Genomic DNA, 15,490 nt, shown 5'->3' with positions numbered 1-15,490 from the left:
CTGCTCTAACAGTGGTTGGCTCTACTATCTGGGCTTTGTGACAACTATTATGCCTGCTGCAGAAAGGCCTATTTGGGCTTACATCCACATCTGCAGCTGGGTTCCAGATGACTGAGGTTGCCAGAAGTCTGACCTCCAGTTAAGTGGGGCACGATTATACTTTAGGACTAACAGAACTTGTAAGACAGCGAACATGAGCATCAAGCAAAAGTTAACACGCTACTTCACAAGTCCACTATGTATCTCTACACTGGTCACACCAAAGTTTTAAAGCATTCTAGGGCCACAAATAGAACTCCTAAAACTAAATCACCTTTCCATAATCAGAAAACAAGTATTATGGCAAAACATCTGCTGGATGATTGTGATGATAAAACTACAATATTTTACTCAACTTTAACTTTAGTTAGGATTTCTAATATTAGTATTTCTTGAAGACAGTCATATCAAACTGGTATTCACCGCAAAGCCGCTGCCTGTCCAGAACATTCTCAGCTCCTTGCGCCATAAAGCTATCACAAAGCTTGTGATCACTGTACAGGGCACTAGGTAGAGGAGAGCTGGCTGGCCCCTCTGCATCCATGCCAAAGCCACAAAGGTGATCAGAAGGCCAATGCCATAGGCTAAATCAGACAAAGAAGAGAAGAACCAAGTTATTTCAATGTACTGGATCATTTGGCATTTTGTTTAAAACATGAGTTTAGAGCTAAAAGACAGAGAACATATTGTCCAATCTCTTCATTTTACAGATGAGGATACCTGTACATATTAATACCTGTATTAATTAATTAATTCAGTAAATTTTATTAAGGACGTACTGTGTGCAGAATACTGAATTAGACATCAGGGCAGACACAAAGCTTAGATAAGACAGGGTCCCTTCCCTCATAGAATCTATAGTCTAGTAGAGGGATAACATAAATATAGACCCTATGACATAAAATGACACATTAAGAACATTAAGATAAAAAACAAAGTGCTGTATGAGGTCCCAAGATGAAAGTATTACTGACCAAAGGGATGAGAGGGATAAAGTTTTGTGGACAACAAGGAATCACATAAGTTAGATTTTTAAAAAATGGGTGGAGAATTAACAGGCAAAGTGGAAAGTGGGAGAGGAAGAACATTCCAGGATTCAGGGAACAGCATGGACAAGAACACGGAGGCAGGAAAGCATAAGTATTATTTCAGGGACAAAGAGTTATCAAGTTCATACATCTAGGAGAATAACACAAGACAACAAGAGAGGTGGGTTCTAGGAGGTGGATGGTGCGTGGGGATTGTGTTTGTCCTATGATTGGTTCCCCCACTCAGGCTACCCTTTCCCCTCCAGGAGATTCCCTGTTACCCTGCCTTTGACAGGGGCAGCATGGGTCACATATACACGTATGGAGGCTAGAGAGCAGAGCAAATTGGAGATAAGGACACTGAGATGTGACATGACAAACTTCCTAACGAGGTAAAAACAATATAGTAGGTATTGGGGATGCTTCAAGCCCGGACTTAAGGGAAGGGTTATCGAAATGACTATCATTAAATGTTAATTAAGGTCAAATGTGCCAGAATAACAAATTATGCACCTTGTAGTCTTGGGTCAGAGGGAGATGAGGAGTTAATGATGAGAGGCAGAGAAAGCTTGATTTGTGTTCAGGCAGGGAGGGGACAAACCAAATTCCAGAAGTCAATGATGATAGGACACATTCTTCTGCCTCCAAAGAGCTCTTGCAAACAGGCCTCAAACAGCCAATGCTAGGCCAGTTCTTGCCCTACCTCCAAGGAGGAGGGTAGGGAAGCCTAGTGGGGAAGAGACCAATGACTATCACTTCTGAAGCCTAAACGTATCACAGAATTTAGCAATAAAAGGGCAGCTGGGATTATCTGGCCCATCTTCAATCCTGGCTCTGAAACCTACTAGCTCTATTTCACTTGGCAGAATGGAAGCTCCAAGAGGGCTGGCACAGTTTCATTTTAGTCTTTGTATTTTTGGCACCTAGTACAGTACCTGGCACATAATGACTCCTTACTGACTAACTGACAGTGTGATGATGATAAGCAAATCATTACTCCACTCTGAGCCTCAGTTTCCTTATGTATAAGTGTGATACGTAACCTGGCACTGGCTACCCCATGGGGCTATGAAAAGAGTTCTCTGTAAACCTTAATACTACATAACCCTGAATGATCATTATTATCATTGTTTTGGGGAGAAGACAACCTGTGTACCACACAAAGGAAGTGTCTTACCCAAGATCATATAAGGCAGAAGGGCCAAGAGCAAATCCAGGACTTTTTGACTCTGCATCTAGTACTCTCTCTCTCACTACAGACACTAGGAGGTCCCCATCTGTTTACTGATGCCTGAAATTCTCTTAATAGAGCACAATGGCTTTTTCCCACAACTAGGTTTAAAACACATTTAAAGTAATTCACTGAGTGAAGAAGTTCATTCAAACAAAGTGTGACTCAACCAACCAGTACGAATACATGGCATCAGATCCTTTTCTGTTAGGATAAGAGGAAAAGGGGAAACAGCAGGAGGTTGTTGGACCCAGGAAGTGGAAGAAGGGGTTGGTAAGAAGAAGAGGAAGAACTTAGCCCTGGATGTAAATCTATGTAGGTCACAATTTGGCCCAATGCTCACCAACTAAACTGGAACCGGTGCTGCTCTACATTTATAAAATCACAGAATCTTGGGGGCTGGAAGGACATTGGTCCAACCCACATCTGAATACAAAAACGCATTGCCTTCTCAGGCAAATACGCTTTCATAGAGCTTTTGGTATTAGATAATTCTTCCTCCTATTGAGCTAAAAATCTACTGTTTCCTGCCCATTATGTATAAGAAGAACAAATCTAACCCCGTATCTCCCACAAAAAAGCCTTGAATTACTTGCAAATAGTGCACCTCCACCTTTTCTTATTCAGGCTAAACATACCTGGTTCCTTTGACTAATTTTAGTTTGGCAAAGCCTTCAGACCCCAATCATCCTAGTCACCCTCCCTTTGGATAGTTAGCCTCTATCCTTATATGTGATACTCAAAAATGAAAAAGTCTCTATTTAAAAAAAGTTTGATCGAAGACTTCTGTGATTATTTTTAAAAATGCAGGCTTTATTATAAAGGAATTTCATTCCCAGGAGACTCAAACAAAGTACTGTGTGTACTAAGTGTGTTACCTTACTTGTGTTTTGTATTCCCAACCACCTCCTTGCAGGCAGTTACATCTCAAATATCTTTAATATTATCCTACAGCATATTTAGAACCACGGTAGGACCATCATTCTATAAATAACCAATGACCAACTGATTCACTGTTTTTCTCTCATGACGGAACAATTACATTTTACATTAGAAACTTCTGTAGGCCATGCCTGGAATGCCCTCTTATACCCGCTGTTGAAACAGTACTCGCCCTGAGCAGGCCCCAGCCTTTCCTTTCCAATGTGGCCTCAAACTTTTGCTTTTACCTCTTAATGATGACCAGGTGTTATTTTCATTGGTTGGTTGTTTCTATGGCTCCATAAAGGTGCTACTGTTGAACTTTCCTAGTACCAAATGCTGTGCTTTGCACACACACTTCGGTAATCTACGCATTGTAGGCAGAGCACATCATGCATCACCCTTGAGGGTGAAACTCAGTCACCATTTCGCCGATCTGGGCCTCAGTTTCCTCAACTGTACAGGTGGGCTAATGTGACTTACACTATGCCTCATTCACAGAGCTGCTGTTTTGTAAATAAAATGTGAGCTGTTGCATCTGCTATCATTACTACAACACTCTTCTAACCTGCCTGGTAAAAATCAACATCCACCCACGGTGAAATTAGTGAAATCTATCTACTACACCTTAAACACCAGCAAAGTATGCTCAAACTCTGTTCTACTTCTTCCCTTTAATGTTTCCATTTGTTGTTTAAAAAATACTGACAATGCAAGGCAGAACTGTATCAAGGATCACACAGCGTTCCCCCCCCCCCAAAATGTGATGGACAGGTGGCCACTTATTCATTCTATCTCACAGAAAGAAGATTGGGACCCAGGCAGCTTGGTGCTGAGCCTCCACTCGGTCTCTGGAGCAACATGAAAAGATATATATTACTTCCTCCAGGGAGCCCTACCTGATCTGCAGGGCCACCCCCCTGCCCTTCATACCATTTTGCTAATCATGAAACACTATGTCTCAGAGCTGAATCCTGTCTTATTTCCCTACCAAGCGCAGGGAATCCCTGAGGGAATGAATCATGTCTTATTCAAGGCTTGGTATCCTTTCCTAAGCATCCAGCACAACAGAGGCTCAATGGAAGTAGAAAGACTTTGGGGAATACATTTTTGCATTTCCTAAAGGGATGGGCATAGTTACACACACCTTGATGCCAACACAGGTAAAGCAAGTGTTTTCCCCTTCCTCTGAAAGTCAATTACTGCTCTAAATCCTCATCTGGCTCCCACTAAGAGCTGTCTTGTATTAAGCACACCATCTCAGGCTAGACTAGCTCTTAAATAAGGTCATTTCTTTCTACCTTCAAGACCTCTCTCTGGGGAACCCTGCCTCTCAGTGACCTGAGGGTAGGTGGCAATGATCAGGCCTATCCCAAAGCACAAAGTGGCAGAGGCTTGGCTGAGGACAACCAGGGAGTTGGCAGGTAAGATAACATGAACGGAAGGATGACCAGAAAGTCTGCAAGTCTCAACAACACTCTCTGGTGGCAGCTAGACAGCACAGTGGATGGAGCACTGACCCTGGAGTCAGGAGCACCTGAGTTCAAATCCAGCCTCAGTCTCAGATACTCGACACTTACTAGCTGTGTGACCCTGGGCAAGTCACTTAACCCCTGACTGCCTCGCCAAAACAAATCAAAACAAAATATCATACTTTCTCTGGTTTTCCTCTTTTCTCCTAGCAAAGCCAATTTTCAATTAACAGCAAGGACATATTACCAACTCAATTAGACCAGGATTTGGAATAACCCACACTTGGATGCTTGTCACAAGGAGCTAACTGGACTTAGACAATGATGGTAATATCATGGGTGGTTTTGCATATGCTAAATACTATCACTCAGACTGAAGCCTACAGTTATCTTCCATTGGCTCTGATGTGCCACTTCCTTTAACGGCTGAGTTCCAAGCCTAGGGTGTGGCCTGTGATGGGAGACACCCACTGCAGTCACTCAACACTGCTTGTTCCTCCCCTCCCCATCTGGTCAGCTGGTCATAACAACTTGTGAACTTTCTCCCTGAAGCATCTCCTATTTCTTCTCCATTCTCACTGCCAGTACCCTATCATAGGTCTCCCGTTTCATGCCTGCAAAAGCTTTCCAACTAGACTCTCTACCACCAACTCCTCCTTCCTTCAATCTGTCCAGCACAGTACCATCAGCCTCATCTTCCCGAAAAAGCTTTCAGCCTATCATCTGACCTGCTCAAAAATCTCTACTCCCATTTCCTATAATTTCTCTAACTTTCAAGACCTGAAACCTTAATCCCTTCCCAAAAGGTACTCTGCAGTCTAGTCAAATCAATGTCCTCGCTGCCCTCCAGGGCACGATCTTTGAATTCCAGTCTGTGCTTTTCGCTAACATCCACCCAACTTCCAAAGAGGCAGCTAGATGGTGCCACAGTGCACAGAGTGCTGGGCCTGGAAGCAGAAAACCTCATCTTCCTGATTTCAAATCTGGCCTCAGACACTTAACAGCCATGTGACCCTGCTTGCCTCAGCTTCCTCATCTGTAAAATGAGCTGGGGAAGGAAATGGCAAACCACTCCAGTATCTTTGCCATGAAAACCCCAAATGGGGTCGGAGTCGGACACAACTGAAATATGACTGAACAACCACCCTTCCTTCTCTTCTCTTCCTATCTTATTCAAATAGTGACCATCTGTCAAAGACAAGCTCACATCAGTCTATTCCTCTGCAGTCCCCTCTCTCTGAACATGGAACAGCCTGTCAGAACTGGCAAGGGACTCTGGAGATCGAGTACAAGCCCCTCATTCTAAGGAGGGTCAGCAATGACTTGTGCAAGGCCAGATGAGGTAGTAAGGGGCAGAGCCAGGATTAAACTCAGTTTTACTTTTTTTATTTGAGGCACCCAAACAAGAATGAGAAAGAAATGATAATGCAACACACATGATTTTCTGACCCTGTGTAGAAAACAAGGCAGCCACTTTCAGGTTAAAAGTTTGTTTTCATGGAATGTTCTTGGTAGGTAATACCATAACCACCAAACAACCAACATAAAATGAAGAAGAGAAAAAAAGACACCTCAAGTCAAAATGCTGGAGACACCATAGGGTCTTTAAAGTCGAAATAAATTAAATAACTGAGTTGCACTTTGCTCCCAACCTCAAACAAACTGGTCACAGAGCTACAGTCGAGTTGTCTGTAGGCGTGCTACAAGACATTATAAAATACTTCTTTTGTACCTACCTATGGTACAGGCCACAAAGTAGACTCTAGAGGACTGCACCTGGATGTCAAATCGGTGGCAATATGCTACCAATAACCCTGGAAAAGGAAGAAAGCAAATTATTTTTACATTCTCTTGCTGAAAATTTAGCAAATTATTGTACTTACTCCCTATCCTAACACATTTCCAAAGGGTTTAGAATCAGATGATACTCGGGATGGAAAGCACCTTTAATGGTCATCAAATTCACCCCACTTTCTAATTGTACAAATGCAGAAATTGAGACCCAGAGAAGTACAGACTCTCCAAGATGGAAAGGAACTCAGAGGACATCTAATCCAACCCATAACAGAAATCCTTCAGTGAGGGTAGACTACTACCTCTCAAAGGAAGTCATTCCCTTCTAGAGTGGTTCTAATAGTGGGAAAGGAGCCTTGGAGGACGAGGCCCCACAACTCTGGACTCCTACTTAGTACATTTTTGACAACTTCACATCTCTTCCAACTCTAACAGCCTATGAGATGATCAACTTTAAATACATTAAACCCACAATGGAATTTTAAAAGACCCAAAGAGAAAAGGAACCAAGTTGCCACATCAATGGTTCCAGATTCTATTTCAACAGAGCTAAGATCTCACTGGTGTGGGTGTGGGTGTGGGTGTAAGTGCTCCCTCCACTGGTGTATATTACAACCCAACCATCCATCTTCATAGTAAAGTAACTGTATCAAAAGGACTGGAAGGGCTCCAGCATGGTGCAAAGACCATTCATGGAGGATTTATGGAAGTACTCATTAAATTATAATAATTCACAAAATCATGATTGAAATTATCCCAATGGGGTAAGTGGAGTTTCACAATAAGTCAGGCAGGCAGAATAGCCACTGTGGCAAAAAGATTTTTCAAAAGTTCTCTAAACACCCACACCAAGAGCTCTGACCCCTTGGGAGTGTCAACCCCTACACTTCATGCCATGCGTGCATGCATGAAGAAAGCAAGCACAAAAATCAGATCCTGAGTATCTGTTAACATGCAAAGCACTGTGCTATCCACTGTAGGGACATGAATGGGATCAAGACACTGTCCCTATCTTGGGGAGTTGGGAAGGCATCAAAAGTAATCAGATGACAGGCGAAGTCCCAAAGTAGCATGTGCTTTATTTGCCCAAAGTAGCACAATCAATGAAGTGTCATAGCAGTTCAAGGGAGGGACAGAACACTTTAGGCAGGGGTAACCATGAAAGCTTTGCAGAGGAGATGAGACTTGAGCCAAGATATCTGAGGGGTAAGGAAGATTTGGAGAAGCAGAAAGAAAGTGGAATAACAGCATGAGAAAAGGAAAAGAAAACAGATGCGTTTGAGCAAATAGGAAGAAACTATTTTATCTGGCACAGAAGATTCCAGTAGAATAGAGGAAGATAAGGCTGGAAAGGCAGGATGAAGTCAGATCACAGAAAGCCTTGTCTGTGGGGCTCTTGAGATGCAATTGCATCATCAATCTTCTCTCTCTTGAACTCCTATAACAGCTATGGCATACAGCACATAATTTAGCACTTAGGTAACATTTTGCTGACTGTTTCAAGGGTGTGTTTTGTTTGCCCAACTGGATTCTGAACTCCTTGAGGACGGGGACTATGTCTTAAACTTCACCTTCCCTTACAGTGCCTAGCATAGCATCAGGGGCTCCACGCAACACTTTTTTAGAGGTGGAAAGGACCTCAGAGAACATTTAGTCAAACCCTCATCTTACAGATGGGGAAGCTGGAGGTCTACAGAAATCACGTGCCCAAGGTCACGTAAGTAATAAGAAGCAGAGCTGGGTTAAATTTAAACTCAGGTCCTCTGATTCCAAAATCCACTATACCACATTTTATTTTGGCTCATTAACCTGCAAGCTTAGTAACTGAAATACCTGGCACTAAGATATCTCCAAAGCCTAAGAGAGAAAATGGCCTGTCACAGAGTGCTAATGGTGAAGAGTTTAATCTTGGGACCTTCAGCACCATGGGGAGCTAAAAAGAGGGGAAGAAATAACATGTTTTTAGTAAAATCTGTACATTTACAATCAAAGTCATGAAAACACATACCTTTTTCTCATGACAATTCTACAAACATCAAACAAGTTATGGGGAAATTGGAAGCTACAGTGTCTTTCCCTAACAAATTGTAGGTTTGGCAGTTTCTCAACCTCATAGAAAATAGTTTCCTGTAATGACAGAGGGAATGTCCATAAGGCAGGTGTGCAATCAGAACAAAGGGCTCCATATGTAAGTACAAAAACTTTCTGCCATTAGTCACAAAAACAACAGTGATGATTTCAGTCAAGTCTGTGGAGGCCCATTTGTGGGGAGTATTATCAAACCAGTCATCCTTAAGGGAGTGTTGCCAGACTTAACAGAAGGTGGGAAAATTTCTGGAAATTCTGAAACCATGGTTTGGGGGTGGGGGGTGGGGAATGGAACACATAAGAATACACTTGTTTGTTTTTTTGGTTACCACCCAAAGTTATCTTAATTCAGAAACACAGATCACAGGATGTTAGCAATGGAAGAGACACTAGGGGTCTTCTAGTCCAACCCCTTCATTTTACAGATGAGGAAACTCTGACTCAGAGTGGTAGAGCCTGGATTTGAACTCAGACCTTCTAAGTCCAGGGCTCTTTCCATTGTATTACAATTCTTCCTCAAATGTTATATACAACTTGAGTTTGCTCACAAAATCATGTTTAATCTACATAGAAATGCAAAAGCCAAAAAAACAAAAGCAAATAAAAAAACCAGAAAATTGGAGGAGGGGAGGAAGAAAAAAGTCCTCAGACACAATGTCTCCATGCCCCTGCCCAGAACCATTTCTCTAGGCTTCCCTATCTCTGTGCTTAGCACACATGTTGTGTGCTCCTTTTCTCTTCCCTTTGGGCATAGTCTTGGGGGTTTATCACCCACAGCAGACCCACCTCAGTCCTCTTCAGGAGGTCAAACACATATGTTCGTGCCCAGCCTCCTCTTACTTTCCCACACGTTGCCCACATACATACCTTCTTCACAGACTTGGCATGGGAGTTAGGAGGCTTTGAAGTCACCATAAATGTTGGCACAATTTGTGAGCTCCTATTCAAGTAGCTCTTTGTAGTTTTACCCTTTCTGGAGATGAAAGCATTCAGATGTTAACAGTAATAAATTCACCTCATATCCTGAAGCTACTATGAAATACCTTTTCGTGAGTGGTAGAATCCGAAGGGCCAGCAGCCACTTCCACCATTATGCTGTTCCCACTCTGAAGAAAAAAAGGATACGGGAAACGTAACTATTCTGGAACTCTGGCATTAAGTCTTGCTCTGTTCAGGTGACAGAACAGCTAGAACAATTCTTACCTTTGTCAGAAAGGGTGTGATGAATACGAAAAATACATCATAGATGAAAAGCACTAACAGAAGCAAAGTACAAGCCTAGGAAAGAAAAAAAAATCAGTCATTGAGATGGGGAAAAAAAGCTCTTCAAGTTTTTGCCTAGCTATGAAGATCTATCCAACTGATACTGTATGAATTTTCACAATCGAATGACTTTGTCTAAGCTAGACACTAAGCTAAGTTAGTGTAAAGCACTAACACTAAGCCAGAAGCTGATCTCAAACCGGTTCCAGCCTCTCACCCTTTCTTTGTTACTCCTCAGTGCCTTCTCTTTTCCTCTCCGGCCACCAAGGCCAGCCAGGACTCAAGCAAATGCCATGCCAGGAAGGAAGGGGGTCAGCTCCTGATGCTACACTCTAGACTCAGGCCTAGATGCTGGCTGTTTTTTTTTTGTTTTGTTTTCAAATGAAAAAAGGAAATGAACAAACAGAAAAACCCCAAGTACAGTAATTCACAAACTCACTTTCAATTCTTTTTTTTTTTTTTTGGTTGGGCAATGGAGTTAAGTGACTTGCCCAGGGTCACACAGCTAGTGTTATGTGTCTGAGGCCAGATTTGATCTCAGGTCCTCCTGAATCCAGGGCTGGTGCTCTCTCCACTGTGCCACCTCGCTGTCTCACTTTTTACTTTTCAGACCAAAAGTTTCCACCCCAGCTCACAACTCAAAGATAACCCCCCCCCCAAAAGCTTTAATGAATAAAGACAGACCAGAGAAACTGCCCTTCAGGGCGTATGTCTGCTTTCAAACATCTTAAGTTTGAGGCTTAGCTTGGGGAGAAAAAAAATAAAAACTTTACAAGTTCTAAATAAAGAAAAAAAAAAATCGAAATGGGCCAAATAACTGAGATACATTTTCTTTGAAAATTCAGCTGCAGGTTTTTATAGGAGGACTGACTTTGCTTTTTAGACAGTTGACTTTTTTTTCTCTAGTTCTTTTTGAATGGATTTTTTTTTTGCTTTTTTTCTCCAGAAACAAAGTAACACTGATTTTAACATTTCCAATATCAATTTACATTTCATATAGTTCTTTACAATTAACGATGTTCCTTTACTTCTATAAGCCCACTGAATCCTCACAACAGCTCTATGAGAGAGAGGCAAGGCAGGATTATCTCCATCAGACAGACTGAGGAAACTGTATTTCAGCACATGATGTGAGCTATCCCTTGTCACAGTGCTAGTAAAGGGTAGAAAAAAGGCTCTGAACTTTGGTCTTTTTTGACTCCCAGGTCAGTTCACTTTCCACTACACATGCCTTGCACCATTTAAGCCCATCCCTGTGGATACTTAAAAACTTTCTCCATCAGGGCCACTTGCTTCTCTAGTACTTCTGCCCTCAAAATGAGAGTTAACTCTTGGCTGTTGCTAGGCAAAATCAGATGGAGCCAGCCTAGGTAACTGAAAACCACAGACTACGCCCAAGCATGATGTTAAGCAATATTTCATCTTTTCCCCCAGCCAAACCTTCCAAAATCTGTTTGTAAGAAGTAACACTGGCTGGAGTTTTCATTTTTCCAATGCTCACACTAATCAATTATGGGGTGGGTGGCCAAAAGGAGGATGAAGAAATAAGCCAAAGTCCTAACTGACCCACAAAGTAGATAATTAGCCCCTGAATAACTGAGAGATGATAGTTACAGCAACAATGACCATATCCTGCTGGTGGACAGAGGATATAGAGAACTGCAACTATTCTTCAGAGACATTCTACTCTCACATGCCTAGTCTCATGAAGAAGGAAAAAAGGGGGAAATGTTAAGCTAAAAGGACTAGGTGTCAACACAAGATGGATGAAAACTGCCCTAAAAACACACCCACTTCCAAGGATTATCTCCAATCTACCAATCACAACCTTTGCATGGAAGCTGAATTCTAACCCGCCCCACTGACCCTCTGCAGGTTCCCATACCTTGAAAGTTGGCAGGCGAATGGTTTTTAACATGTAAAGGCAGAAGGCAATTCCCAGAGCATCTTGAAGGACCCAGGCCCACCTAGAAAATAAAAGCACTAATATCACTACCCTGAAACAAGAGGCTCTGAGATGGGCATGTCACATCAGCCCCAAAGTGGAGTGCAAACAACACTGGCCTAGGAGTCAGAAAGGTCCAAGTTCTCAGCCACTAACTACTTATGCGATTCATCTAAATTCTTGATGCCTCTGTTTCCTAATCTGCAAAACGTGGATAACACTTATTTTACACAGGTATGAGGATGCTGTACAAAGTATAAAGTAATATGTGTTGCCACTGAGTTAACTAAGTTGACTTTTCATTTATCAGAGACATTATTTATTTAAAATATATTATATCTTCTGCTAAAGTCTTCCTCTGATACCTCATCACAACATGGAGAGGGCCCTGGGCTCTTGCAGGTCATGCCAACAAAACTCAAGCTCTGGTAGATTCCTACCAAACTAGGAAGGGTATGGGAACAGGCCTGACCAGTCTATACAGCTACAGTGCATGGACTAGCCTGGTCAAGTTTGGAGAAGGCTTACTTCCACTAAGCAATGAATATTTTTTGTGGCCACAATAACCTAAGAAAACCATACACTAAGATACGGAAGAATTCTAGTCTGCTTCAGTACAGAGACCCACAGAAACAAAGTCACAGCTCTTTGGAATTACGAAGCACTTCTAAAAACCTATCACAGAATGATGACAACTCACATTTATGTAGCCCTTTGTGGTTACACAATATTTTCTTTTTATTTTTTTTTTGGCTAGACAATGGGGGTTAAGTGACTTGTTCAGAGTCACACAGCTAGTAAGAGTCAAGTATCTGAGGCTGGATTTGAACTCAGGTCCACTCAGGTCCTCCTGACTCCAGAGCCAGTGCTCTATCCACTGTGCCACCTAGCTGCCCCCACAAAACATTTTCTAGGCATTATTGGTTTTGATTTTTAAAATCCCTTTGGAAGGCATGTCTGAATGAATGCAGTATCTAAGTATCATTTTGAAGGTGATGAAACTAACGCTGGGAGTTGTCTAAGTGACCCCAAGCTTTCTGTGTCTAAAGCCACTGCTCTTTCTACTAGAAGTAACATATTATTTTTACTACAGCTCAACATATGGCATTCTGTCACTGCCTTCGTCAAGAGTTCACAAGTAAATATTCTCCAGTAAAGACGTCCATTCTAATAAAGTTTCCAACCTTTCAATTAAAAAGTCCCTTGAGACCCACATGTACAAAAATATTTATAGCAGCTCTTTTTGTAGTGGCAAAAAATTGGAAATTGAGAGGATGCCCATCAATTTGGGAATGGCTAAACAAGTTGCGGTATATGAATGTAGTGGAATACTATTGTGCTGTAAGAAATGATGAGCAGGCTGACTTCAGAAAAACTTGGAAAGATCTGCAAGATGCTGAGTGAAGTGAGCAGAACCAGGAGAACGTTGTACACAGTAACAACCACATCATGCGATGACTAACACTGATAGACTTAGCCCTTCTCAGCAATGCAAGGATCTGAGACAACTGCCAAAAACTCACAATGGAAAACACTATCCACATCCAAAGAAAGAACTATGGTGTTTGAATGCAGAATGAAGCATACTATTTTCACTTTTTTTCCCTTCTGTTTTGTTTTGTTTCTTCTTTCCTGTGGTTCCTCCCATTGGTTCTAATTCTTCCTTACAACATGACTAATGTGAAAACATGTCTAACAGGAATGCATATGTATAGCCAATCAGACTACGAGCCGTCTTGGGGAGGGAGGGGGAGAAAAATTTAAAACTCAAAGGCTTATGGAAGTCATTGCCGATAATTCAAAATAAATTAATTAAAAAAAAAAGAAAAGAAAAACAAAGTTCCTTGAGAGACCTGTCTGTCATTAAAACCACAAGAATTCCTGCACACATTGCCACATCCCACCCAGGTACCGCCTGCCCAAACATTCCAAGAGCTCACTGGCAGCAGACGTCACACAGGAAGGGAAAGGCTAGATGTCACACACCTTCTGGCAGTTCAGGAGCCACCTCTCCCCCAGCCCTCCCTCCCCACTGCTGCTGCTGCTGCTGCTCTAATTGCTTCTGACAGACTCCTAACACTTGCTTGCCCCCAAGCAGCTCAGTCAAAGGAATTGGGGATGTTTAGCCTGGAGAAGAAGACTCAAAAGCAGCATGGTGTATCTTCAAATATTTGAAGAGCTGTAATCGTATCAGACAGATTAGACTTGTTCTGCTTAGGTTCAGTGAGGAAAAGCAGAACCAGTGAGTGGAAGCAGATTTCAGCTTAACATAAGGAAAAACTTCTCAGCAAACAGAGTTGTCCAAAAATGGTGCCTCGCTCTGGGTAACAGTGAGGTACTGGTCACTGGAGAGAAGACTAGATGGCCGCTTGTAGGGTGACTATAGACGGGATTCATGCTCCAGCATAGAAACTGGACTAGAAAACTTCTGAGTTTCCTCCCAACCCCACAACTCCGTGATTCTTCAAGCTCATCCCTGGGTATCACACTTTCCCCCTCTGCACAATAAAAGGGTTGAACTCTAAAAGTTCTACGACTCCAGGAATTCTGGGTTTATATCAATGTACTGGGCAACAGGACAAACACTTGAGTGGCTTCTGTGTGCTCAGCATTAGAAGGCAGCAACTAGGAAGAAGACAAGAGTGCCACTCCCTCAGAAAGCTCACAGTTCAGTCGGGCTGACTATCTGCCCCAGAGAACAAAAGGAGCCAGTTCCTCCCGAGTGCCTGTATGTGTTTGTATGCTCCCACCATTTGTGTCTATGGGTATCTACTGCAGACCCAGCTAACACGGTCAATACACGATCAGGCTCACGATCTGATGGTCCCTATGGGTTCTAACTTGTCCTGTCTCCCCGAAACTCCTCACACTTCCAGTTAAAGGTGATTTCCCCTGTTATTTCTCATAGTATTGTGCCTTTGTATATCTCACTCTCCCTTGTATTATAGTTTTTTGTATACATCCTATGTCCTCATTTTGCAGAAAAGTTTCTTTGGAGAAAAGTTCATGTCTTACACCTTTGCATCTCAGTGCTCATCACAGTACTTTACAAAGAGCAGACTCTCTTAATAGACGTTCACTGAATGAATGAATTTATAAACCCAGTCCACAATGGAATCACAAGAGAAGGAGGATGTAGTCAGAAGAACAGTGAATTTGACCTCAACGGCCTGAGATCCCTACTTCGGCCGCTAGAGGCTAATACTTACTACATATAAGACCTTGGACAAGTCCCTTTCCCTCTCTGAACCTCATTTTCTTCCTTTGTAAGATAAAGAAATTGGATTCTATGATCTGAAAGTTCTCTTCCAGCTCTAACCCTGTGGTCCTAGGGAACTAGGTATTAGAACAGTATTGAAGGGAGAAACTAAACAATTCAAAGTTTGGAACACAGAGCCCAGGAGAAAGGCTAAGACCATATCTGTGGACAAGAAGCAGAGGGTGAGTACAGCAGAAAGACAATGGGGGTGGTAGAATTTAGAACTAAAGAGTCCTCTAGTCCAAGGCCTTCATTTTACAGAGGAGGAAACTGAAGAAATGAAGGGGCCTGTCCAGAGTCTCACAAGAACAGAGCCATCAGGTGAGGGAACAACAGTCCATCTTATTTGTTATTAGGGAATACACTATTCTGGCTGAGAGGTAATGAGACTAGTATTTTCTATGTAAAAGGCATTCTCAAAATATTTTCAGATTTTCCTTATGCCAGTTA

The 15,490-nt window shown here is 42.3% G+C and overlaps 1 protein-coding gene across 4 annotated transcripts in view; it reads right to left on the bottom strand.

Moving 5' to 3' along the window:
* SPPL2B (signal peptide peptidase like 2B) overlaps positions 1-15,490 on the bottom strand; it is a 45,764-nt gene that overhangs the window by 4,878 nt on the left and 25,396 nt on the right. For 2 of the 4 annotated variants that reach the window (XM_027853095.1, XM_027853096.1), the window contains exons 9-14: positions 11,722-11,803; positions 9,777-9,851; positions 9,617-9,679; positions 8,319-8,418; positions 6,428-6,505; positions 396-623 (exon numbers count right to left, since the gene is read on the bottom strand). In XM_027853095.1, the coding sequence (XP_027708896.1) occupies positions 442-623; positions 6,428-6,505; positions 8,319-8,418; positions 9,617-9,679; positions 9,777-9,851; positions 11,722-11,803 (580 nt within the window). In that variant the 3' untranslated portion in view covers positions 396-441. The remainder of the gene's footprint in view (positions 1-395; positions 624-6,427; positions 6,506-8,318; positions 8,419-9,616; positions 9,680-9,776; positions 9,852-11,721; positions 11,804-15,490) is intronic. The other 2 variants (XM_027853093.1, XM_027853094.1) reach the window with 1 other exon arrangement.

This window comes from Vombatus ursinus, unplaced genomic scaffold (genome assembly GCF_900497805.2).
Source record: "Vombatus ursinus unplaced genomic scaffold, bare-nosed wombat genome assembly UNPS02009918.1, whole genome shotgun sequence".
Classification (NCBI taxonomy): Eukaryota; Metazoa; Chordata; class Mammalia; order Diprotodontia; family Vombatidae; genus Vombatus; species Vombatus ursinus.
The sequence above is the reverse complement of the archived record's forward strand: the minus strand, read 5'-3'. Positions and strand labels throughout refer to the sequence as shown.